Source organism: Ursus maritimus, assembly GCF_017311325.1.
Source record: "Ursus maritimus isolate PB19 chromosome X unlocalized genomic scaffold, ASM1731132v1 scaffold_X1, whole genome shotgun sequence".
Taxonomy (NCBI): domain Eukaryota; kingdom Metazoa; phylum Chordata; class Mammalia; order Carnivora; family Ursidae; genus Ursus; species Ursus maritimus.
The window spans coordinates 38,487,755-38,513,691 of record NW_024423319.1 but is presented as its reverse complement, the minus strand read 5'-3'; the positions used below and the strand labels follow the sequence as shown (position 1 = coordinate 38,513,691).

The following is a 25,937-nucleotide window of genomic DNA, read 5'->3' as shown; positions in this document are numbered from 1 at the left end:
GCAGCAAGTCTACCACGGAGGGCGAGGAGAAAAAGGCAGGAGAAAAAGGGAGAAGGAGGGCCGGGAGAGGGAGTGGCTGTGGCTTTGGGGCAGAGCAGAAGGTGGAAGAGCAGGGAAGAGAAGGCAAAGGGGCCTCCTCCTCAGGCGCCAAAGTGGGGAGTGGTACCGTGGCTACAAAAGGGAAGGGGACCTCCCGGTCCCGCAGGAGTCGAGTTTCAGGGCGGAAAGGAGGAGACGCGCCAAGGAGAAGGTCATACCCAGCAAACACCCGGTGAAGCAAAGCCGGGCACAGCCGCTCTCAGCGCTAGACAAGCTTATTCATTCCCCAAGAGCTTGGTGAGGGCCCGCTGAGCGCCTACTGTGTGCTCGGCGGACCAAGGCGCGCCCGGCGCAACCGGGTCGCGGGAGTTGGAGTCGGCCAGAAAGGCTTCACGGAGGGGGCGAACTGTGTAGACGGTGGTGAAGGAAGGTGGAGTTGCACGCGTGCAGGCTCGAGGAGAGCCGAACGCGAGGCAGGCCGGGGAGGAGGGGAAGGAGGCGGGGACTAAGGCCGGAGGAGGGAGGAGGAGGAGGGAGGCCGGGCGGAGGGGCGGCGTGGAGCGAGGGTGGGAGGTGTGAACGGTGGGAGCGGTGTGGGGGAGCGCGGGAGGTCGCGGCGCGGAGGCGGCGAGGCGGGGCAGTCGCGGCCCGAGGGCGTGTGGGGGGGCGCGAGGCAGCGCGGGACGCCGGCGGCGGGGGTGGGAGGTGGCGGCGGCGGCGAGGGGAGGAGAGAGGGAGGGGAAGAAGGAGGAAGCGAGCGCGGCCGCTGCAGGGGGAGGAAGACGGGGAGGAGCCGCGCGGTGGGCGGCGGCGGGCGGGGCAGCTGCGGCCGAGGTAGGCTGGGCCGGGAGCGGAGTCTGAGCCGCAGCGCGCTGCGAGACGGGGCCGCGGGCCGAGCTGCCGGTGAGTGGAGCCCCGAGGGGCGCGGCGGCCGGTTCCCGGGCCGGGCGGGAGGCACGGGCAGCTGCGGCGCCGGGGCGGAGGGAGGGGGCCGGCCGAAGCCCAGCCCCCGGCTGGCCCGGCCTCCCGTCCCCCCTTCCACTCCCCGCGGCTTCCTCCCGCCGCTGCCTGCGCCAGGGGGCAGGTCCCGGGCGGGCCGCGGGCGGGGGTGGGGGGGCGGTGCTGCCCGAGGGCGGGCGTCTGGGGCTGGGGGTGGAGCTGGGGGCTCGGGGGTGGACCCGGGGGCGGGAGGCCGGCCCGGGACTGCGCTAAATTGGCCAGAGGGGCCCGTCGGCGGCGAAGTTGCTAGCTGGGGGCAGAGACGGCCACGCGGTTGCAGGAGTAAGAGATCCCCCTGTGGCGAGTGCGTGAGACGAGGAGTCCGGCGTCCCTGCCATCCCCGTCGCCCTCCCCGCCTGCCCGGCCCCGCTAGCTGCTCTCCTGGCCTCCGCGTGTCCCCTCGCTCTCACCCCCGCTGCTCCCCGGTTGGCTCCGGCGGCACTGCCCGGTCCCCTCGGCCCTCGCCCTGACCCTCCCTGCCTCCGGCTTCCCCTGACCCCTGCCTGCTTCGCCACTGCCCCTGTTCCCGTTTTCTGCCCTTGCTAGTTACCCCGCCCCGCTTCGTAATTCCCGATGCAATTGCCTCTTTGAGACCTTTTTTTTTTTTTCCTCTCCTTCCTTTTAGATTGGCCAACGGCTCCTTTCAACCCTGCCTCGTTGGTGGCCACTGGAGAAGCGCGGGGGGCTCCCCAGACAGCCGTGGGGACAAGTTAGAGCCGGCACTTGACCCCGGGCCTCGCGTGTAGCTTCCCTTCCCCTGCTTTCGGTCCCTCGGTGTTCGGAGGGGGGTGAGGGTGCGGGGGTGTGCCCTCTGTCCATGTCCCAGCACCGGGGCAACCCTCGGGGCTTGTGTTCCATCTCGCTCTCGCTTCCTGCACGGTGGTCTAGGGGAACCACTCGGCATCATGTCCCGGTATAGCTACCAAAGTCTCCTGGACTGGCTCTATGGGGGCGTGGACCCCAGCTTTGCAGGCAATGGGGGCCCCGACTGTGCTGCCTTCCTCTCTTGGCAGCAGCGGCTGCTGGAAAGTGTGGTGGTCCTGACCCTGGCCCTGTTGGAGATCCTGGTGGCCCTGCGGCACATCCTGAGGCAGACGAAGGAGGACGGTAGGGGTGGCCGTGGCTGCCAGCCAGAGCAGGTGACCCAGCGGCCAGAGGAAGGCAAGGAGAGCCTGAGCAAGAATCTCCTCTTAGTAGCCCTGTGCCTGACCTTCGGGGTGGAGGTGGGCTTTAAGTTCGCCACCAAGACCGTCATCTACCTGCTCAACCCCTGTCACCTGGTCACCATGATGCATGTGAGTCTGTTGACTTTTTCCCTGGCAGCCTTAGTGATAAGAGTCATTTTGTGTGCTCTGGACACTCGGAAGTGTAGGGCACTTCATCCTGCGGGAAGTGGGACCCTTAAAAATGCTTTTCCAAGAGTGGCTGGTCTTGTGCAGATCCCAGATTTGGCTTCCTTTCACCTTTGCTCAATGTGTCAGCCCCACAGTGGAGGTGAGGAACGCAGTGACAAAGCCTGAGGAACCCACTGGCCCTCTGGTGGGCTGTCCCTCCCCTCCCAGCCCTGCCCTGGCCTTTCACCAGCCAGAAGTACAGCCCCAGCCAAGTGCCCTTTCTGAATCACATCTGGGGTCCATGGCCTGCCCACCTCCCCTCTGCTGCAGTTAATTTCCCAGAGGCCTGATGATGACACTCTTTCCTGGAGGTGGTCACATAAGGTTCCTTGTCTCCACTGTGGTACTTTGGGGAAATACTTTTATGGGTTTCCCTTAATGACTCTTTCCTTTGGGAGTTTTATGCTCTTAGGGCAAGGTCTGCCTTTGAACTCTGGGGCATTGGAGCAGCACCAAGCTCCTACTAAGTGCGCTCTGAAACAGGCTGACTCGTGAACTTTGGGCTGGTGATCTCTATCCAGGGTGAGAAGGTATTTATGTTTTGTAGACGTCTCCATCTTCTTGCTCTTACTCTGTTTCCTGTGGTCATGGTCCGGGGTGCTCAGAGAGCTGGTTTCTTTACCTCCCATTAGCGGTGCTAAGAAAAACAAATGGGATTGAAAAGGAAAGTTGCCAGATACATAAAAATAATCTGGGTGAGGACCAAGAGTGAGACTGTCTTTCTGTACTCAGCCTGTGTGGAGAGATGTTCTAAAACTATAAAATCATGGAGGAGGAGGAAGAGGAGAAAAGGAAAAAAAAAGTCTTTTTTAGATTGCAGGCTGTGAGAAACCTGGTGTGTTTTATTCAGGGACAGTTTTGAAACCTGTCATTAGCATCTTTATTGCTTTTATATTTGTAGGAGGTTATTCTCAGGAGACTTGTGACAACCCTGTGTGGGGCAGGAGGTTGAGATGATTATCTTGGTTTTACAGGCCTGGTGGGGCCCAGGGACGGTAGGTCGCTTGCCTGCAGCCAAAAGATGAATTAGCGTCTGGGTTGGAAGGCTAACCCACCCTGTTTGGGGTTGCAGGCTGTCANTGGAATGACAGGGCTGTCTCAGGGGGGAGGCCGAGGCTGAGCAGCACGGCGCTGCCTATTTGGGGCTCCGCTCCGACGCTTGCTTGGTCTGTGTTCTAGGCACTCTTTTGATTACAGGTTCCTGGCCTCAGTTTCCCAACCTGTAGAATGTGGTCAGTGGCCTCAAGCCCCTTCCCGTCTGTGCAGATGTGGCAGGGAGGTGTGGAATAAAGAGGCTGTTATTGGTGGGGTGGCTGGCAGCACCGCGCAGGGCTGGAGGGCAGCATTTTTTTTTTTAAGAGAGGGCTTCTTGGGATGTGATGCCATTCACAGGAAGCCCAGGGCTCTCCCAGCTAGACCTTCTGGGTAAATTTGAGCCAGTCCTCTTTCTTTCTTTTTTATGAATGGGCTTTTTGTTAATGAGAGGAAACAACGCATCTCAGCCGCTGCTATGTGAGGCTCTTGGGACAGGAGTGCTTTTTTTGGATGGCAGGTGGTGAGGGTCAGAGGGTGCCTCTTCTACAAAAGGGTCTTGAGGCCTCTGGCAGCCACATATCTAGAAGGTCAACAAAGGACTAAATTCAGCCTGACTGGGGCTGCTGGTGGTGTGATGACATCAAACCTGGCAGCACCAGGGCTTTCAGTGGAAAGGTTTTTAGAAGCTTTCAGAAGCCTCTGGAGACTCAGTTCTGGCATTAATTAGTTGTGTGACTTTGAGGAAAAGTACACTTGCTTCGCCTCAGTTTGCCCATCTGCAAAACGAGACAGAGCTGCATTCCCCGCTCTGGACAGTCAGCATTCTCTGATTCTTTTCTCCTCAAGTCGTGGCCAGGGATATAACAGAGAGCTATTCTGGAAATGCTTTTGGCCTCCTCGCGTGGAAAAAGGAAACTCGCTTCTTTTTTGCTGAGGTCAGGTGGCCTTGTTCATCTTCTGCTTCCTGTATCTCCCCAGTACAGTCAACCTGACCAGGCCACCCTTGGACACATGTGTAGGTGATGATGGCACTCGGGGCTAGCGGCGGCAGAGGGATGGCTGCTTGAGGGGGGGCTGTCTAGGGACTAATTCCTGGCCCCTGTGCTTTTGCTTTTGTCCTGTGCTTTGCTTAAACTCTGAAGCCTTAGGGCCCGGGCAGAGAACAGAGTCATGCTGAGGAACTCTTGAGCCTGACCAGGATTATTCTCCTTTGCTCTTTACTCCTGTCACTGCTTTGTGTCATTTAAATAGTCACCTCAGGCCTGCTGCGGGCCCCAGCCTTTGGTCAGTCCTACATCCCATACCCTACCTATGGCTCTTCCTGGGAAGCAGGGAGGTATGGATTTTTAAAAGTTGATATGAGTCCTTAAAGAAAAATTAACAACAGATGGTTGGAAACCGTTTTCTGACTTGACTGCCACAAGGACGAAGGATAGCAAGTCTGGTTAGTAATACCTTACACTTATCTGGCACTTTGCTGTTTATAAGGCACTTTCACGGACATGATCTTATTTAGGGTCATGATAGGTTAGCTGGAGCCTGGAAAAAGAGATGTTAAAATGTTTCCCGTGGCTGTGTATGTTCCAAAGGGGAGATGTTGAGTACAGACAAATGCTTTGGCAAGGGAACTTGCTGAATTAGGCTACACGATGGCAGGACATTCTGTGGAGTTCAGAGGTCCTGAAAAGGCAAGGGACACATTGGCTGAAATGAAAGGGACAGCGTAGCAGAAACATTTCTGCTGTGTTGCTCTCCACAGGATGACTCAATTTGGGCTTCATAGAAAGGCCTTGTTCTTCAGAGCCCATGAAGTTTATAACAAGGACAGTGTTGCTTTAGGCCAGGAGGGGGAAGAGTTGGAGGGAAATTGGTTAGTCTGCCCATCTCCCATTTTTCAGTCTGTAAAATATTTATTCCCGAGGCCTTTTTAAACAGCCCCTCATCATCGCCATGCTGCTCTTGGGTGACAGCCAGCTTTAGAAGCATAAGGAAGGGCCGTTCATGTGGCGGTGTTCTGGTCTTGATTAATATTTCTGCTGTCCAGTTTCTTGTTGGTCTCATCTGCTTTCTCGAAGGCCCCAGGACTGTGGTTGATAGCAGTTTGTGTGATCGAAGCGCCAGCATCTCCCATCTCAGCTTAAGCCAGAGACGTGTGAGGGGTCTCAGGGCCAGCAAGCACCAAGCAAGAGCACACACCGTTGTCAAGCCCCTTGGTGAATATCAGTGGTGGTTACCAATCACACCAATAAGTATTTCTTCAAGCACGGCAACTTCCTTCATGCGTGTTATTCTTGCAGGTAGGAGTGCAGGGAATGAATTTACTCGGCAATGATGCTATTTGCCAGAAATCACCCAGCAAGTTAGTGGCAGAGGTGGCTTTAAAACGGACCTGCCACTGTGGCAGTCGAGGCTTTCGCGGAATGAGATTCTCGTAGCTACTTAAGACCCAAAGTCTGCAACCTCTCAGCTGGAGGGTTAAGACGCTAGGAATTTGACTGGTTGTATCTGTAAAGACTGGTGTTCTTCGGTTAGTGGCCCTTTCTCGCCCCTGCGTCCTGTCATCTCGTCTCTGTCTTAGGAACGTAACAGAACAACCATCTGGTTGTCTTTTCAAATTGGCCAGTTCCCGTTGGTTCTGAATGTGTCCGTGTCAGTGTCTCCTGATGGGCACCGAACTTAGTGGGGCACAACGTAAGGCAGGCTGGAAACAGGCTAGATATTTGCCAGATTCATAGTCGATGCCATAGACCCCGGAGCCCCAAGCCACTGGTTTTCAGCCGGTAATTCTGAGTGAGCCCCATCCTTTTTTTGTTTGTTTGTTTGTTAGAATTGCCTTGCTGTTGGTGCCCTATCTTCTTTACACTCTATTCAAAGTCTGATTCCCACCAAATGTGGCTGGCGTGCTTTTGCTTCGCCCTTTGATTTTCCCACTTCCTCCTTCCTTGCTGCAAGTGGAAGAATGGCACATATTCAAAACGGTCCTGAGCTTTTCGCGACACCTTTTGGAATGGCCTGAATAAACAGTGGTGTGTTCCGTTTGCCCCGTGATGGATTTGTTCGAGAGAAGGACCTGATGGATTTGAGAACTAGGCTTTTTGTGACCCCCCCCACCCCACCCCCGACTCCTTGACTTGAGACCAGCCACACCTCCTCATCCCCATCTGTTGTCTGGAGCACTGATGACTGCTCCTGCTTGGAACTGACGTCGGTGGGTAAATGGGTACAATGAGGGATCCAGCCATCTGGTGACAGCTTATCAGATAGACTGTGTCCTGTGTCATCAGTCCAGGGGGACACAAGAGGATGATGTTTATATGGGCCTCAGCAGTGAGGCATGGCATTCCTTGTTAGTTTGTTTTCTTTCTCCCCCAAGGAAATCTGCAGAGAATTTTTCCATCTCCCATTGTTACAGTCTTTTGGGGGCGTCCGTTATCAAGAGAAGTGGCGTGGACTGGGGGATTAAACACCCGCAGACGGCCCTGGGATTGAACCTTACAATGCGAGTTTTGCTCCTGGCTTGCTATGGAAACCTGAGCAAATTATCTCATCTTTTCCTGTCTCTGTCTTCTCAGTGAAACCGGCCATGTGAAGGGAGAGCGTTTTAATCCTCTGAGTAACTATGTGGTCACTTAAACAGAGAAGCCGGGCAGAGCCGGCAGATGATATATATATTTTTAACCTCAAACTCAGAAACTGACAAACCTCAACTCCTTTTGAACCTTTCTTGATAGCTTTTGGCATTCATTCCTCTAAGCATGTCTGGTGCTTTTCTCTGGCTCCTGCCCCGCACACCCTTCTAATGTACGGCCTCTGAAACTGGACCCTGCAGTCCATACTGAGCACCTGCTCATACAACCCAGCACGGTGCTTGCTTTTAAGTGCCAGTAAGTCGCTGGCTCCTACTCATGGGGTGATCCATAGGCTCCCTGGGTTTTTGCCCCTTTGCCGTCGACGTGCCCCCTTCGTCATTGGTGCCGTCGGACTTGTGCGTGTGTTCCTCCCCACTGTACAACCGCCTGAAGATTTTCTTTCCGGATGACCGGAACCCGAGTCCAGTTATTCCAGTCACTTTGGTAACACCTTTTGTCTTCCTTTCTCAACCCTCCGAGCATTCCTCAGACTCTTTGGCTGGTTGACATGTACCTTTGTCTACTTTTCAGTAATTCTGTGTTTGGCTTGTTTTTGCATGTTTGTTCGGTCTCCAGTGTTAGCGCAAACAAAGTTTTCTTTAATGGAAAGGAGTAGTGTTTTTTCCCCCCCTTTGTAACTCCCTGCAGAGTTTAATACAGTCCTGTACGTGTACGTTAGTTGTTTAATGCGTACCTGGAAAATGCCCACTGACCGACTGACAAAGCTATCTTTTTTCCTTCCTTTTTGTTTTGTTTTGTTTGTTTGTTTGTTTCTCTCCGGGGGTCCTGTGTGTGTTCCCTTGAGGCCCGACGGGCAGGGCTCCTGTGTGTCTTGGGCCCATTAGGAGAACCTCCTGTCTGTTTTTTGAAATAGCCAGAAGAGAGAGGTGGTTTGGGCTCCAGCTCACACAACTTTGTTTGTTGAATTTCCATCACAAAGAGCCAGTTATGAGAGCTACAGCCTGCTCTCTGCCCAAAGTATCTGCTTGCTTTCATCCTAGTGAGGAAATTAGGCTGTTGGAGCTTGGTCTTAATCCCTTGGGAGACATCTGGACGGGCCTACTTTCTTCTTTTCCTTCCTTAATATCCTATAAATTAAAGAAATGTTATTAGGCTAGTGACTCACTTTCCGTCTCTTTCTGGATTTTTCTGTGGGTAGCTCATTGTCATCATGCCTCTTTGAAATACTCTCTGGAGGAAGAGCCGGGTTTGTCAACCTCTCCTGGTCTTTCAGATCTTTTTTTTTTTTTTTTTTTGGTACTTTCATTTTTTTTTCAGCTTTACTGATGTATTATTGACAAAGAAAGTTGTAATGTACTTAAAGCGTACAATGTGATGATTTGATGTGCGCACACATTGTAAAAGGGCTCCCCCTCATTGAGTTAACGCATTCATGGTCTTGCGTATCTTTTGTTAAATTGAGAATATCTTGTCCTAGGTGCCCCCTCTTCTGCCAGTAACTGGCAGAGTGGCCATGAAGAGGCTGTGCGTGGGAAGAGAAGTGATTCTGGAACTTTCTTTATGAAAGATGCCCTTGGAAACTTGTTATAATGCAGATGCCTGGCTCTCTACGCCTCTGAGTCTGAGTAGGTGGAGGGCGAGGATGGGAATCTGCATTTATTACAAGCTCCCTAGTCATTCTGATGCCGGTGAGCCTTGGACCTCACGTTGAGAGACATTATCTAGTAGCTAAAGTATTAGGCGGCAAGTTGGTTCAAAAGCTCATCCTGACTGATGTGAATCTGGGTGGCCTGTGGGCAGGCCATTTAGCCTTCTGGCAGCGCCTTGGTGTTTATGTAGGTGTTAAATAATGTGGCTGCAATTACAAGTGGAGGGCCCCGAGTTATTGTGAGGTCAATTTTAAGGTAGCTTTAGCATTCCAGTGGCTTGTCTGGTGACTGGGAGTTCTGTCACTGAAGTATTTCAGCCAGGCCGCCATCACCTTCCAGTCTTTCTGCATTCCCTCCCTCCCTCACAGTCTCTAAGGTCTTTGGGAACCAAGGGGAGGAGATATTGACAAATAGTTATTGCATGCTAACTCTGTGTTTGCGGGACGCCTCTTTTATTTATTTGTTTATTTATTTATTTATTTATTTATATTTAAGGTGGGGGAGGGAAGGGCAGAGAAAATCCCAAATCCCAAGCAGGCTTCATACCCAGTGTGGAGCTCAACGCAGGGATCGCTCTCACCACCCTGAGGTCTTGACCTGAGCCGAAATCAAGAGTAGGTTGCTTAACCAACCGACTGAGTCCCCAGGAGCACCAGGACACTTGTTTTAAATGCTCATGGGAATTTATTCATTCTTGCATCCATTCAGCAACTATTTATCACATGCCTATTCTGTGTGATACATCCTGCCAGCTGCTGGGGACTCAAAGATAAATAAGAAACATTCTTTCCCCTCATGTTGCTCAGTTTAGATGAGACAGAAAGGAGAGCAACTAAGTAACAATATTACAGGTACAATAACAGTTTTGAACAAAACACAGAGCACAGAGGGTGTGGGGGTTTTTGTTGTTGTTTCTGTGTTTGTTTTTTATGTACCGCAATTAAGGAAGGCCTTCTAGAAGAGGTGACCTTTGAGCGGGCTCATGAAGGAAACACAGGTGCACGTTTGTCTTGTTTTCTGTTCGAGTGCCTCTAATAAGGCCTGGCTCATAGTAGTAGGTGGTCAGTAAACACGTGGGGATGAACGGGTAGGTGTTTGGTGGGTGTCGCAGGAAGTAAGGGAGTTCTAAGCATAGGAAACAATATATGCAAAGCACAGGAAAGCATCTCGACTGTCACTGGGAGTCATTCGCATGTGATTATCAGGGGCAGATCTCATCTTATTTCTCCCTTGGCAAACCAAATAAAACCCAAGAACTGCTCTGTCATTTCTGTGTGGTTAATAGGACAACTGCAGTTGCTCATCGGTGCTCAGGTGGGGGCTCGTGAGCTAGAGCACTGTGTTCTTTGTGCTGTCCCAAGGAGGGCCTGCACTGTCAAGGACAGACACAAAGAACATTGATGAGAGTAAGCAGGCATTAAATACAGGAAATGAGCTAGCAGGCATCCCACCTGTGACCAGGAGATAAGTTTAGTGGCTGATGGGACAGTTGCTCCCCCCACTAAGGTCCGCAGCAGAACTAATATCTTTCCTATTCCTTCTGCCCCACTTCCAAGTCTCTCCCCGAGCCCATCACATCCAAGCTTGCCCCCTTCTAGAACAATCCCGGCTGTACAACAATCCCTTCTCCAGTCCAAAAATGCCCATTCTGTCAGAGGAGGTGATGTCCATGGGGGAATGAAGAAGAAAGCAATTCCATTAAAGAGGTTCATACCAAAGCGTGAATGGCTCATAGACTCAAGTGGGAGTAGGGGAGAGGATTTTTCTTTGTTTTTTTAAAGATCTCATTTATTAGAGAGAAAGAGAGATAGGGACCACATGAGCAGGGGGAGGGGCAGAGGGAGAAGGAGAGGGAGAAGCAGGCTCCCCGCTGAGCAGGGAGCCCAACTCAGGGCTTGATCCCAGGACCCAGAGATGTGACCTGAGCCAAAGGCCGATGCTTAACCAGCTGAGCCATCCAGGTGCCCCAGGAGAGGATTTTTCAAAAGGGCCTTGTTACTCCAACCTGATCTCAAATTGGTGGGGTACGTCCCATTGTTTTTGAGCAGGTGACCTTTCCCCTGTTCCTTGCCCAGTTTTTGACCACCTCTCCCTGAGAGTGGGGGTTGTCCTTCCACCCTACTGATTGAGCCCCCCCCCCGGAAGTCTCCCTGCAAGGTGCTTGGATGTAGCAGTTCGGTCTGAAGGCTTAGGGTGGACTCCTCCTCTTCTGGGCCTCAGTCCCCTCTGTTTACTTAGCTCCTTCCCAGGGAGAGGGCTGCCAGCTGAGCAGGGCCTGGCTTGCATATCCGTCAGTGCATGGTGTGTCAGGGGACCTGGACCCGTTGCCAGCTTGAGATCTTGAGGGGGAGGGTTTGCGGCATCTCTCACTTGGCTGTGCTTCCTTTCCAGTAGCTGCTGGAGAAAATGCCAGAGGGAGGAAGGTAGGATGAGTCTTGTCCCGGGCCTGGAGCTTCTCAGGGCAGGGCATGGATGGCAGGAGCCAGGAGGTTGGAGAGGATTGGCCTGCTGGGCAAAAAAACAGTCCCAGCTCTGCCCTATGGGCTGGTGTTTAGGTGGGTAGAAGAGGGAGAAGCAAAATTGTCTGGAGGAGAAAGCAGGAAGCACGAGCGTGTTCTAATTCCATCCCGATGCCTTCAGTCTCCCCGTCTCTATCACATATCGGTGGTGGTATAAACTCAGGGTGTATTTTGCCTGTGTGTTGAATCGCCTTTGCCAATCGACCAGCTGTGTTTGCAGAAAGACTCTGACTGACTGTGCTCTGGCTGTTGCTAGCAAAGAGACATTTCATTCAGGTGCTGATTAAATAAGGCGCAGAGCCAGATTGCACAGTAAGGCCCTTAACTATGGCTCTGGGAGCCCTGGGTAAACACTTATTAGATGTTCTGGGCAGAGCAGTAGCCGAGGCTGCTGGATGTGAGGTGCTTTCTTCAGAAGTCGGGTGGAGATGAAGATAGGGGTGAGGAGAGACTTCTGGAAAGGGTCTTGATCCTCTTGTCCTAGCTGAATCGGATCCGAATTGACATGGGAGGGCTAGACAGGCTTCCCCATTGGCATTTACTTGCCAGATTCTTGCTGGGACCCTGTAGGTTTGGAGTTGGGACACAGCAGGGAGCCTGTGTAAGTAGGGCAGTAGAAATGCCTCCTTTTTGTAATGTAAGTTCAGCCGAGTGGCTCGAGCGTTTGGACCACATTTCCCGGGTTTGCATTTGAGCCGTCTCACCACATGATGTTAGACACGTTACTTAACCGCAGAGAACCTCAGTTTCGCTCATCTGTAAAATGGGAATATAGTACCTACCTCCTAGGGTTGTTGGGAGGATTTACCGAAATACATCAAGCATTTAGGGGAAGTTCTGGCCCATTGTGAGCACGCCAGAAATGCCAGCAGTTTCTCACAGTAGCAGTATTACGACAACGTGTTTCAAGGCAGCGGGGGCGTACTGTGTGAGAGCCCAGACTCTAGGGTGGTAAAGGCCCGGGTCAAGTCTTACCGCCAGCTGTCTAGCCCTGGGCAAGTTACTTAACCTCTCTGAGCCTATGTTGCCACATGTGTAACATGGACTAATAACCATACTACCCTGCCAGGCTGTTGTGAGCATTAAGTGGGAGAAAAGGAGAAAACACTCCTAAAGCGCTTAAGATAGTATCTGGCACATAGTAAACATTTAATAAGTTTCAGCTGTGATGATGATGATGCCAGCAATGGCCATCACCATTATCATCATGGCAGCTGCTGCTGTGAGCTTGGGTGCCCGATGTTGGGATAAGACGATAAGGATTGGGTATAGGAAGTCAGCTTTAAGAAGCTCATCTAAGAAAAGCTTTCCTGGCATCTTCGTTTCACGTCTTGGGTGAAAATACTGGTTCCATGATGTTAGTGCCCATGTAATCTCCTTGGGGCAGGGTTGCTTGGCTGCCTGAGGCCTAACGACAGCTTCCTGGGTAATTTGAAGTTACCTGCAATCACCCAGTCCTGGCTGAAGAGTTTGGAGGCTGGCTGTCCCTGGTAGGAAGCTTGGCTTTCCAGGGAACTCTGGGCTGCTCTTCATCACTGGGCTGACTTCATGGGGCAAACTATCTTGAGATTGGGAGCCTAGGAAACCAGTGAGTACAGGACAGACTATGGAAGGAGTGGTTTGGGGGGTGGACAGAGACAGGTGTGTGGGTTTATGTTTTTTCTTTTATATGAATTCCTTTTGATTGAGGAGAGTGTCACTTTCTCAAGTGCCACTTGTTACCGGGGTTAGGTAATTACCAGAGGAGACAGGGCTGCTCCCAGAGCTCCTGGGAAGAAGGCGGGTTTTAAAATAGACCAGTGCCTTGCCTTATCTGTCAGCAAATGGACAGAAAAAAAAAGTAGACAATCAACGATAGCTCTGGGATATGGTAAACCTCTCGCATTTTCAAGACTGGTGAACTCTCAGAACCGCCTTTGCCCTGGGGGCTAAGCCGCCTTTAAGTGCAGCCTTCCAGGGCCAAGTCCATGGTCATGTGACTTCACAGCCTTAGGGGGGGGTCCCCTCCCCACCCCCCACCTCAAAGCCATTGGAAGGCCTCCGGGCATATTCCCAAACCTTGTGGGTAAATCGGCAGTTTCTTAGCTATGGAGTTGAGAGAACTGGGAGGGCTAAGGTCATGTTTTCTGTAATAATCCTGGTTCCCTGGCTGGAGCTGGCTTGGAGGGCCGTCTAAAACAAACAGCAACCCGAAGAAACAGCAGCTCTCAGAAATGAGCTGTGGAAGGTCACTCGTTCCAAGACCTAGGGGAGATTGCAACAAAGGGTCCTCTTCATATCAACCCTTGCTCCTCGTCCGCTTGCATTTGTTAAGAGTTTCCTTTTTTAAGTTCTAGGCACTTGGAGCCCTGCAGGAATGTTGCTGAGGGTCATGTGCCTAAGTGCCTTATTATCTTCAGCGTTTTTCCACTTACTCCCCTGGGCTGCCCCCGCCGCTGCCTGTGGCTTCCAGCGGGCATTTCTCCCTCCTTCCTGGGCTCCCGGGCCCACAAAGAAGAGCGGGGCACCCCGAGGAGAGGGGCTGCTTTCACCTTCGCAGCCCCTCGCAGGTCTTTCCAGTTGAGCTCTCCTTAGAATAGCCCTGCAAGCTTAGCACCAAGCCAAGGTCATGTTTGTGTTTGCTTGAGACGGTTCTGGCCAGTGAGAGAGGAGAACAGATCGCCCCCACCCCCAGCCCCCGGGCTGTCGTCCCCCGGGCAGAGCTCTCCAGGGGGTGGGGTTGCTGGCTTGGACACAGGAGGTCATGGGTGTCCTTTGGGCCAAGGCTGCAGTGGAGTCGCGGAGAAGAATGGGACGCCTGCCACGTAGGGGCTCCTGACTGCGGTGGGGTGTATGGCCCTACCTCACAGCCGGAGGTGCTGTGTTTGCTCAGATGGACACACGTGGAAACCAGGCTGGGATCATCTTCCAAGCCTCTTCACTCCCCGCTTTGGGTCTGTCCTGAAAAAACAATTTGCAGAGTACACTGCGGTGTGCACCTGTTGTTGGTTGTTGTTTTTTTTTTTTTATCCTCCCCCCCCACCTTTCCATGGACAGTTCTCCGTGAACTGAGGATTAACCCTGGCTCCTCGCACTTAAACATTTTCTCTTTACCTTCCCCTTGGGCTTGGGGTCTCACTCTCTAGTCACAACTGTCCATCACCATGAGGACAGTTGGTACCACAGCTCCTTAGCTTCCCCCCCCCCACCCAGCCAGACCTTTTAAACACTATATAAATCCCAGAACAGAGTCAAGTGGGCAAAAAAGAGTCCAATTTAGGAGAAAGATCTCACTAGAATTTTCCATCGTCTGTGTATACTCTCTGCAAGTTAGTAGCAGTAATAACTCTTGTAACATTTTTGAGCATGGGTTCCTCCCCAGGCAAGGTGCTAAGTATACCGCCCTTAGAGTACCTCATTTGCAGCCTTCTACGAAGGTCAGTTTTGTTTTATCTAATTCTTCCTTTGCCTTGGTTCTAACCGATTTCCACTTTGGCTGACGCAAGATAACCCTGTAACGTATTCCAGCAGTCCTTCCTCGGGTTTGCCAGAATGGCAGAGTGCTGCCAGGTCAGGGCGGAGGGAAACCCTAGGGACCCACCCATCTGGTTCACCTCCTCCCTCATTGTTCCTCATGAGCAAACTGAGATCCAGAGAGGTGAAGCGATTTGTACAAAGTCACCCAATGGAACAGAAGCAGAGCTGGGTCTCCTGGACTCCTCCGTTCACTGTCTCTAGTGCCACACATGGCCTCCTTCCACCTCTAACCATTCCAGCATGAAAGGAGCTATACTTTTGTAGTTGCCCACCAGTAGAGGAAGAGAAATCTTGTGTTGTTGGAGCAGGACTCAGAAACTCGACTGGCCAGGGTGACACAGGGCAAAGAGGAAAAAGTTCAAAGTAATCTGTCAGCTCAGTGGGAGAGGTCGGTAAACAATGAGGAGTCCTAGAAGCCAGCCCTGGGCCTTGGTTACAGAATTGGTCGCTAACTGGCTGACGGAACCTGGTAGTGGCAGCTAGTCAGCGGGAACCCCTCTGTACTTCAGTCTTCTTACAATAAGACATAGAGCATGGTAGTTGAGAGTGCAGCTCTGGAGCCGGACTGGCCAGGTTCAAATCCCAGCTCTGTTGCTTTCCAGCTATGTCAAGGCCTTGGGCAGGTTCAGTGACATTTCTGGGAAAACTGTTGGTTTTTTTTTTCTCTGTAAAATGGGGAGAATAGGTTCTACTTTGTGGGGTTCTTGTGAGAATGAAATGCATGGCTACCTGTCAAGTATTTATTTATCTAAACATCTTATATTCATTTGAGAGAAAGAGAGAGGGAGAGAGCACTAGTGGTTGGGGGGGGCGGGCGGCAGAGGGAAAGGGAGAAGCAGGCTCCCCAATGATCAGGGAGCCCTACTCGGGGCTCGATCCCAGGCGACTGGGATCATGACCTGAGCCGAGGGCAGATGTTTCACCGACTGAGCCACCCAGGCGCCCCTACACCTAAAGTATTTAGAATGACGTCTGCTGCGCCCCAAGTGCTTCATAAGTATGAGTAATGGTTGTTATCACCTTGGGATAGGGATGATTTCTGCCCTTCCAAATTTGTAGGAGAAGCATGGGAAGCATGTGAAATAAGGTCTGTGAATCGAAAACGCTTGCTCAGCGGGAGGAATGATCTTTCGAGAGCATGCACATTCAAAGGTTTATTCGCACATTATGTCTAGGATCAGATACTGATGGGTATTTCTTTGGTGATGCGGTAGGCTTATATTTTATGAAAATGCTGAGGCCATCAAGCCATGTGCACTGTGCTTTTCCCCTCCCAGTGTACTCAAGGGCGCTTGAGAGTCGTGTACCTCAAGTAAAGTGGTTTGAGGACTTGAAATGAAAAGCAATGATACTCTCCCCTCAATGCTCCCATCTTAGTTGATGGACCTGCAGGCTCTCTGGTGACCCCGGTGAACTCCCTTGAAACTGGGACACGTTTCCATTCCTCCCTCTTCCTCCCTTCCATCATCACCATGTCGCAGTGATCTTGATTTTGTCTTTCATCATCTCTTCCATCTGTCCCTTCCTTCTTTGATTCCTCTGCCCTAATTCATCCGGTGGTTCATCACCATCACCATCACCGTCACCATCGCCATCACCATCTGGCTTATTATGGCAGCCTCCTGACTGATTCCTGCTCTGTTTATCCTTTACACTGCTGTCAGAATGATACAAGTAACGCACATGCTGGGTCATGGCACTGCATTGCTCAAAAGCTTTCGATGGCTCCCTATTACCTAACGTCTTATGCATATACCTAATGGTGCCCTGAGCTGTTTTTGCTAATCATTCATAGGCATGCTTTCCCAGTGAGTCGCCATGTGGTACCAAATTCTTTTTAGCATAGCATTTGAGGGAGCGACTGTCAGTCAGTAGGAGTTGGCACATGCACTAGGGCTGGCAAATAAAGCCTGAACTCCTTATGATGATGGGATTCAGGGTCTCCTATGGTCTTTCTTTCCAGCCTTATCCTCTAGTACATTCTTTTTCCATGTGTGCCTCTCCAAGTTTATACTTTGTTCATGCCATACCCTCAGCCAGAAATATTCTCTTTTCTCTTCCTGTTGAAATGCTAGTCATCATTCAAGGCTCAGCCCAAACACTGCCTCTTGTGAAGATTCCTTCAAAGCCTCTACCCCAGATTTAGCCACTCTTGTCTATTTTAGCATTTAATTCTGCCTTGTATTACATAATTGTTTATGTATCTTCCCTGCTCCGTAGAGTGTATGTTCCCTGAATGCAAAGCCTGTGTTTTTATGAATTGCTCTATCCCCCACAGCATCGAGTGCCTACTAGACTCCTAATTTGGAAAAATCCCTGTTTTTCAGGTGAGGGAGCTGGGACTTAAAGGAAAAGGGTCATGAGTTCATTCTGGGACTTGTTCAGTTTCAGAGGTTTGAGACATCGAAACTGGAATGGCCAGCAGACAATTGAGTTGTGGTTAGGGCTAGAAATGTCGATTTAGGAAGCTGTCTAGAGGAGATAAGAGAGAAGACGAGAACATCATGCCAGTTATGGAAGAGAAGGAAGGAAAGTATTCCGTGGAATGCCTGCCTTTGGGGGGCAGAGTGAAGACTCGGTGAAGGAGTCATCGAGGAAGTGGAAGGAGTTTCAGGAAACAGGAGCAGAACCCCTGTGCCATGTGACACAAAGAGGGGGAGACCCGGGAGGCCTTGAGAAAGGGCAATTGGAATTGGTGAGTACAGGCTGGTTCTGTGGCCAGCCACCCACCCACTTCTAAATAGTCACCTAGAAATGTTTGAGTGGGAGGCGTTGCATACAAGGACATTTATGGCATCAGTGTTGGTAAATAGAGGACATTGGGAATCAGCCTATCGGTAGCAGAATGGCAAATCCAGCCAGTGGAGAATTGTGCAGCTTTTAAAAGGGAGACTGACCTCTGTGTTCACTTTGAAAGATGTACATGGTATATTGTTAAAATTAAAAACAAAACAAAACAAAATAAGTCGCAGGGGTGCCTGGCTGGCTCAGTCGGTAGAGCCTGTGACTCTTGATCTTGGGGTCATGAGTTCGAGCCTCATGTTGGGTGTAGAGATTACTTAAAAATTAAAAAAACAACCAGTTGCTGAGCAATATGTGTGATAGAAGCCCACTCCCTAAGAAAACAAATAAACCCTTTTATGTGTGCATGGCTGTGAGTGCATTGTAGAAGTCTAGAACATATCCCAAGTGGTGCTTCCTCCTGAGTGATTAGGGAAAGGGGGGCACTCTCACTTTTTACTTAATACGTTTCTGTGTCATGTAGACTCGATGCAAGTGCAAATTTCTTGAGCAGTTAAGAAAAAAATAAGACTTTTTAAAGAAAGAAAGGAGATGACCGGGAGCCTGGGAGAACCATTTCACTAGAAGAGTTCCAGTGAATGAAGGAAGCCTGCTCGCAAGAGAAGATTTGGCAACGTGGAAGACATCGTGTGTTTGGGAGGCTGTGCCCATAGAGGCCTTGCTGCCTGTGTGGCTGGTGTGAGCGAGGCAGGGGCCACGAAGAGAGGACCGACCCCTAGAAGGTGGCAGCTACCCCATTGCCAGGAGGTTCAGCTGGAGGTGGAGGAAGGAGGGGGGAAGAATAGTGAAGTGGCAGAGAGTAGGCAGAGGCTGATTAAGAAGGAATTAAAAAAGCAAACCCCACTGTGTGAGGAGGGGTAGGGAAGGAGAGAGAGAGATGGGGAAAGAGGGAAAGGGAGAGAATGGGGTAGGGCCTGGGGTGGAGATTGGAGTGGGGTCAGGGAGAGACTGGGTGCTGAGCTGCAGAGGGAGTGAGAAGCATCAGGATGGGGCAAGGAGTAGGGCAGTTGAGAAGGGGCAAATTAAGTATCAATCCTAGGAGTAGAGAAGCTTCCAAAAAGAAGGATGAGATCTCAGGCCGATCAAGCTTCCAATAGACGGAATGATTGGGGCATAGACTGGACTAGCTAATTGCCTTCTGTGACTGAGCGTTGATTGAGAAAGCCTCTCTTTGGTTAAGTTTTGGTTGCCAGAAATGTTGCCACGTTGACAGAGTTCTCTTACGGCTCTGAGAACAGCCTGGCAGGTGATGGAGGTAGAATTCTGGGGGCTCTTGCAGGCCTCAGTGTTAGTTATCTGCTGAACCTGTCACTGAGTTGGGGACCAGAAGTGGACGCAGGGAAGGTGGAGGGAGGCCAGGAGTCCATACAGGCACTAAGGAAGCATGTGAAAAATGCCAATGCCTGCTCCCTCCACCCCATTCTTATATAATTGGCTGGGCGGAGGTCTGGGCATCAGCATTTTTTACAGAGCTCCTCAAGTGATTCCGATGGGCAACTCGGATGAGGCACCGCTTGTGTGGACGACCGGATGCAGTGCGTTCCGAGCCTAAAGCCGGTGATCTTACAAGTAAAGTGCTCATCCCATTACATAGTTGCTAGCCTGCGGGCACCGCCGAAAGAGTCAGGAGTTGCTCAGTAATAGCTGCTGCACTTACCCGGCCTCGCGGTGGGCTGGGTTAATTGACTCGCCCTGACTTCTACAGCCTGCAGGCCGAGTGCCAGCCCCGGGCCGTGGCCTTGCCCTTTTCCGGGAGAGAGCAGGGCGCCTGGCACCTAGGTGTTTAATCATTGGCATGTGAAGTCACAAGGAGCTTTGTTTTCTTATGCAATGCTTCTTTTTATTAAAAGCCCACGAATGGGACAAGCTGATCTCTTCGAAAAGTCTGGTGGCAGAGAGGCTGGAGGAGCTCTGCCCGGCATGGGAGCAGCTTATGCTATGCCAGGCCGCGCAGCAAACCTGTATCACGCACCATTTATGATGCAATTACTCGGGGCCTCGCACCCTATCAGGGGCCGTGAGATACACAAGGAATAGCAGATACGGTTGCTGCTCCCCAGGGAGCTTATTATCAAGGCTCATTTATGGTTTTAATTACTGCATTTTTAGGTGGCAGGATCGGTGCAGAACTTTGAGCAGGAAAATGCTGGAGGCCCTTCTGAATGCCTGTAGTTCAAGCCCTCCATTTCACAGCTAGACAGAGAAACCCAGAGCAGGAAGCTACTTGCCCAAGGTCATACTGCTCGGGAATGGCACAGCCAGGGCTGGCGTGCCAGGCCATCTCCCTTCACGGTCTTGTTACGTGTTTTGCGTATTGTTTGAAGGACAAGGGAACCTAATGGCCCATGTGAAAACTTGAACAGGATTTCCATATGATGCTTTATGCTTCCAGGCTTCCTTACAGTTGAGGGAGGGGAGCTCTGACGTTGAGTCTTTCTTAAAACCTTGCCTGGGGAGGGCCAGCACTGGTTACCACTGGAATTCCAGCTCAGGCCCAAGAGGCCTAAAGATGGCTAATTTTCCCTTTACTGAAACAACCAGTGACTCTATGACTCTATCTAAGTTCCCCCCCTACCCTGGCCCCCATGTCTAATTATGGTACTTTTCTACTCTTTCTAGGGGGTTTTCCCAAACTTAGTGTGTTTGTGACTTTTCTGCCTCAGTTGTTCTTTTTAAGGTAGACCTGTTGTGAAATGTACCTGAGGGGTAGGGGGTGCATGGTTTGATGTGTGCACCTAAGAATCAGTGTAGTGGGGTGGGCTCCCAGTGGTGCCAACATCAGGCTGGTTCTTTCAGCCCTGTTCCCTGTGCGTTTCCAACTCAGAAATTCAGTTCCAAGTCTGGGGGCCTTCTCTGAAGAGGCAGGGGTAGGTACCCAGAACCCTCTCCCAGTGCTCACAGGATTAGGGCCGTCTGGTGGGCCAGGTTATAATAATCATCACAACTTATATTTATCAAACATTTACGATGTGCCAGGCACCCTGTGCGATCGATGCTCTTATTGGCACACCTATTTTATGGGTGAGGATAATAAGATTCAGAGAAGTTAAGTGACATACCCAAGGTCACACACACAGCTAGGAAGTGCCTAAGCTGGTATGGACACCTAGGTCTGGCTGACTCCAAAGCTGGTGTTGTTAACTAGTAAGGTAAGAGAGCCTATCATTTAAAGAGCTTAACACGTAACCTCTTTTTGTATTAATGAAGAACAATCTGCCAATTTTCTGCAAACCCATTTAAGAGCAAACTTGTGAGAGGAGTCCTGCATGCAGTTCTGTTCCCCGGTTGGGCACACTGTGTCAGGACACCTGCCGCATCAGGTAAGTCACTTCCCTTCCATCAAATTCATTCTCCACATCTGTAAAATAGAGGGTTGGACCAGAAGCCTGAGCTCCCTTTGAACACTGACATTTCGTGACACTTTGGTTCATTTCTTGCTTCCTGGCAGACTGGAAAAATCAGAGAACTGGATGAGGGACAAAATGCATCATGGGGAGAAATGCAAAAGTGGGGAGAATCGAATGGTGTTCCCAGGAGCTTCCTGGGCAAGTGTTAACCTCCGGTGGCTTTACTGTGCTTAGGCAGTAGTAGCACATTGGTTCTGTGTTCCCTTGGGAATTTATGAAGAGAGAGTTTCTTTTCAGTTACCCACATCAGAAAGTACTAGCTTTCTTATAGTGGTTATTATTTAATTCCAGACCTTGTAGTCTCTCCGAGTAGTTCTACAGATCAAATGAAGACTGAACGGTAATAGGGCACTTAAGTATGGGTGCTCACATTTTATTGCTCTGTTAGAATTACTAGAATTTGTGTTCTATTTCGCAAGAGGGTTTTTGGAGATAGTGGTTTCTAGGAGAGAGGCAATCTAAATAGCAGATTGTATGCAACTTAATCTCCCTTCAGAGTTTAAAAGCAGGTAGACAATAACTAGGTCTAGTGCAATTTACCTTTTACCTATCTGTTTTGTCGTCAGAAAAAACCACCTTGTATTCAAGAACACTTAAGGTTAATAATCTTTTTTTAAAAACATTTTATTTATTAGACAGAGAGTGAGCACAAGCAGGGGGAGCGGTAGAGGGCAGAGGGAGAAGCAGACTCCCCTGCTGAGCAGGCAGCCCAGTGCGGAGCTCTGTCCCAGGACCCTGGGATCATGACCTGAGCTGAAGGCAGACGCTTCACTGAGCCACCCCAGGCATCCCTAAGGCTCATAATCTATAAAGCCTAGGTGATGCCATAGTTAGAATGGTAGCTTTGATCTTAAAAATGTTTTTATGTTCTTGTTGTGGAGTGTGGGCGTGTGTGTTCTCGAACCTGAAGGCCCTGATTTTGGGTGGTGTGTGTATCCGCTTGGGTCAGGCAGGGCTCTGAAAGGCTGTTCCCAGAGCCAGCCTCTTCTGTCTGCTTGGATTAGGCACCACCATTAGGAGGAACGAACTCAATTGACCTGGGGACAGGGAGGGGAAGTCCCGACAGGTGGGCTATGATGACAGTGGTGCTTGACGCGTGGTCAGTGCTGCACGCCTGTGAGCCTTGCGCTCCCTTGGCCCCAGGCGAAAGCTCTTGGGATGCTCATCACTTGTGGGCGGTCAAGTAGGTCAGCCCAGCAGGGTTGCCGTTAAGGAAGGAGCTACCAACCCCATGGTGTCAAAAAACCAAAGTTGCGCACGCATCCCGTTCTTCAGCTCCCAGTCCCAGACCCCAAGCTGATTTTACCTTTTTCGCAGCCGGGCCTGCGTAGGCGCGTATGGAGTCTATGTTCCAGCCATAATGTCCTGGCTTTCAGAAACAGATTTGGTGAAATGGCAGTCTTTCTGTGGGTTTTAAAAATACTGCTCGGTCATACCATGGCATCACGTCACACTCGCTCGCTTGGATACCCTGCTGGCTTGTTGATTTTCAGTCTTCTCTCCTCAGGATGATTGTTTGCACTCCCATTCTAATTCCGGCCTGTTTTCAGAAGGAGAATTGAAATCCATAGCTTCGTATATGCAGTACCGCTTCCCTCATGCATTTCAGGAATTAGTTTCTGTTCTTTCTTTTCTTCGAGCTGGCCAGAGGGCTTCGGAGTCAGACACATCTGGGTTTGAAGCTGATTTCTGTCACTCATGAGCTCTGTGCCTTTCAGCAAGTCGCATAATCCCTGTCCCCCTATTTCTCACTTATAAAATGGGGCTAAGAATTCCATCTACCTCATCAGGGGAAAATTAAATGAATTCGTACTTGGGAAGCCCGGAGAAGAGCGCGTGGTACGTAGTAGGTGTTCAAAATATTTGGTATTGTCTTCCTCCTTCCAGCCAGTAGCCAAAACTTTTCTTCTAACACCTCACAAAGGCTTTCCGGCATTAGTCTGAACTCAGAGGCTGAGGTTTGCCGTGTTCTCGTGATGATGAAACACAGCCATCATGAACTCTGGATTGCATCCTCGCAGGAAGCCTGAAGTTGTTGACTTGTGCTGCCAGTGACAGAGTTGGTAAGATTGGGGCAGAAGCCTCCAGAGAAAGGGTGTGTGGGTAATGAGCTGTGTGTTGGGTGTGGGAGTTCGGTGCCCAGCCTTAGGGAAAATGTGGGTGAGTTTCATTCGCTCGTGCGACAGGTGGCTCCCTGACGTTTTACCCCTGAGATGGCTTGGAGTCCAATAGTTAGAACCTCGGAGCTCTTGGTAATAGGCCTATTAACTACTTCTTCACATTAATAATATCAGCTTGCATTTCTTTACCGCTGACTTTGTACCAGGCTGGTCCGAGTGCCTGGCAAGTATTAACTCATTTAATCCTCGCAAGAATTCTAACAGGTAGGGCACAGAACAACTAAATAGCTTGCCCAGAGTCACACAGCTCGTGGTGGGGCTAGTTTTAGACACCACATCCAGGCACTTCACCAACTACCCCGTACAGGCTCTAGTGGTTTTTCTTTCTTTTTTAACTCACGTCTTGTAATCGTTAGTTGCTGGTGTCTAGAAATGCAGTGGATTTTTTTGTTCATTATTTTTGTATATAGCGACCTTGCTAAATGCTTTTAAATAAATGGTCATTCATTTATCTGAGGATTCTTTTGGGTTCTTTATGTTGGTAATCATCATCTACCAATAATGAGACCTTTGTCTCTTTCTTTGCAGCCATTGTCTTTTTCAAAATATCTTTTTCTTGCCTTACTGTTCTCGTTAAGACCTGTAGTATAATGTTTAATAGAAGTGGCAATGGTGGGTGTCCTTTTTTTTTTTTTTTTTAAATTTATTTATTCGACAGAGATAGAGACAGCCAGCGAGAGAGGGAACACAAGCAGGGGGAGTGGGAGAGGAAGAAGCAGGCTCATAGCAGAGGAGCCTGATGTGGGGCTCGATCCCATAACGCCGGGATGACGCCCTGAGCCGAAGGCAGGCGCTTAACCGCTGTGCCACCCAGGCGCCCCGGCAATGGTGGGTGTCCTTATCTTGATCCCTGTGTAGGATAGGCTTTCAATGTTTCCCCATTACGTATAGATGGTTGCTATAGATTTTTTTGTTGGTGTCCTTTATCAGACTATAGACGTTCCTTTCTATTCTCAGTTTGCTAAGTTGTTACATTTTTTTTAGTCATGAGTGGATGTTGCGTTTTACCAAAGGCTTTTTTTGTTCATCTGTCAAGCTGACTTTTGTTCTTTTATCTTTCAATGTGGCGAATTACATTGATTGATTTTCTAATGTTAAACCAACTTTGCATTTCTGGAATCAAATCACAGTGGCCATGATATGTTAAGTTTTTTGCTCCTGAATACGGGTTGCCAGTATTTGATTTGATGTTTTTACAACTATGTTTGTGAATCAGTCTGGATCTCGTTTTCCTTTTATATATTGTCCTTGTCCAGTTTTGGTATTAAGTTTATGCTAGCTTCATAAAAAGGGTTGGGTAGTGCTTTCTCTTTTTCTTAACTTTCGGAATAGTTCATTTGAAATTGGAGTTATTTGTTTCTTGAATGCTTGCTAGAACTCGCCAGTAAAACTAACTGGGCTTTGGTGTCTTCTTTGTGGGAAGATTTTGGACTACTGATTCAATTCCTCTCATGACAATAGGAATTTTCAAGTATTCTATTTCTTCTTTAGTTAGTGTTGGCGGTTTGTTTTTCTACAAATATAGTAACCATCGTGTCTACATTTTTAAATCAATTGGTTAAAAATTGTTAATAAAAGTCTCTTAACTGTAGAAACTGCATATATTAAAAAGATATCTCCCGTTACATTCATAGTATTACTAACTTTATAAAAATTATATTTATTTTTTAATTTCAGTATAGTTAGCGTATAGTGTTGTAATAGTTCCAGGTGTACAATGTAGTGATTCAACACTTTCTATACATTACTCAGTGCTCATCACATACGTCTACTCTTTTTTTTTTGAAGATTTAATTTATTGAGACAGAGAGTGGGGATGGGAGGAGGGACGGGGGACGGAATCTCAAGCAGGCTGTACTGTGAGCACAGAGCCGCACGTGGGGCTCGATCCCACTACGCTCTGAGATCATGATCTGAGCTGAAGCCAAGAGTTGCACACTAAACTGATAGCACCACGGAGGCCCCTCCCACCTCCATGTACTCTTAATCCCTTCATTTATCATCCCTGCCCCCAACCATCAGTATGTTCTCTATAGTTAAGAGCCTGGTTTTCTGTCTCTTTTTTTCTTTGTTCATTTGTTTTGTTTCTTAAATTCTACATATGAGTGAAATCACATGATATTTGTCTTTCTCTGGCTGACTTATTATTTTTCAAAAAATCAATCTCACCAGAAGCTTGTAAGTTTTAGTTATCTTTTATAGGAAGCAGTTTGGGCTTTGTTAATCCTCTCTGTAGTATGTTAGTCTTCTATTTTGTTCATTTCTGCTCAGTTTTAAAGTCGTCTTATCCTTCATGCTGTCTTTGAGTTTTTATCTCCTGTTCTTTTTCTTACTTAGGTTGGATGCTTAGCTCATTTATTTTCAGACTTTCTTATTTGACTGTTAGTATGAAAGGCTAATAATTTTGCGCTACCTGCTGCTTCAGCTAGATCCCACAAATTTCAATATGTAGTATTTTGTTACGTTGATCGGTTTCTAAGTATTTCACAATTTTCGATGGAATTTCTTAACCCCTGGTGTTCAGAAGGATTAAAACAATTTTTTTCTAAGCATTTGTTTAGAAGTGTTTGATTTGTTGATTCCTAACTTAATAATATTGTGATCAGAGAATGTAGTCTGCGAGGCCTATTTCTTTGAAATTTGTTGAGACTTGCTTTGTGCCCTGGCATGAGGCCAGCGAACACTAGATCAACCTTGTTAATTTTGCGGCTCTTGGACAGCCTTACCATTTTTTTTTTGTCTGCTTCCTCTGTCAGTGGTTGGGAGAGTTGTTAAAATTTCCCACCACAAAGGTGGATTTATCTATT

General features: G+C 49.5%; 1 protein-coding gene across 7 annotated transcripts in view; it reads left to right on the top strand.

Moving 5' to 3' along the window:
• Window positions 1-1,196: 1,196 nt before the first annotated feature.
• Window positions 1,197-25,937, top strand: part of TMEM164 (transmembrane protein 164) — a 222,567-nt gene continuing 197,826 nt past the window's right edge. For 5 of the 7 annotated variants that reach the window (XM_040629167.1, XM_040629160.1, XM_040629186.1 and 2 more), the window contains exons 1-2: window positions 1,213-1,342; window positions 1,664-2,333. In XM_040629167.1, coding sequence (XP_040485101.1) covers window positions 1,944-2,333 — 390 coding nt within the window. In that variant the 5' untranslated portion in view covers window positions 1,213-1,342; window positions 1,664-1,943. Of the gene's footprint in view, window positions 1,343-1,663; window positions 2,334-25,937 lie in introns of all 7 variants that reach the window. The other 2 variants (XM_040629152.1, XM_040629176.1) reach the window with 2 other exon arrangements.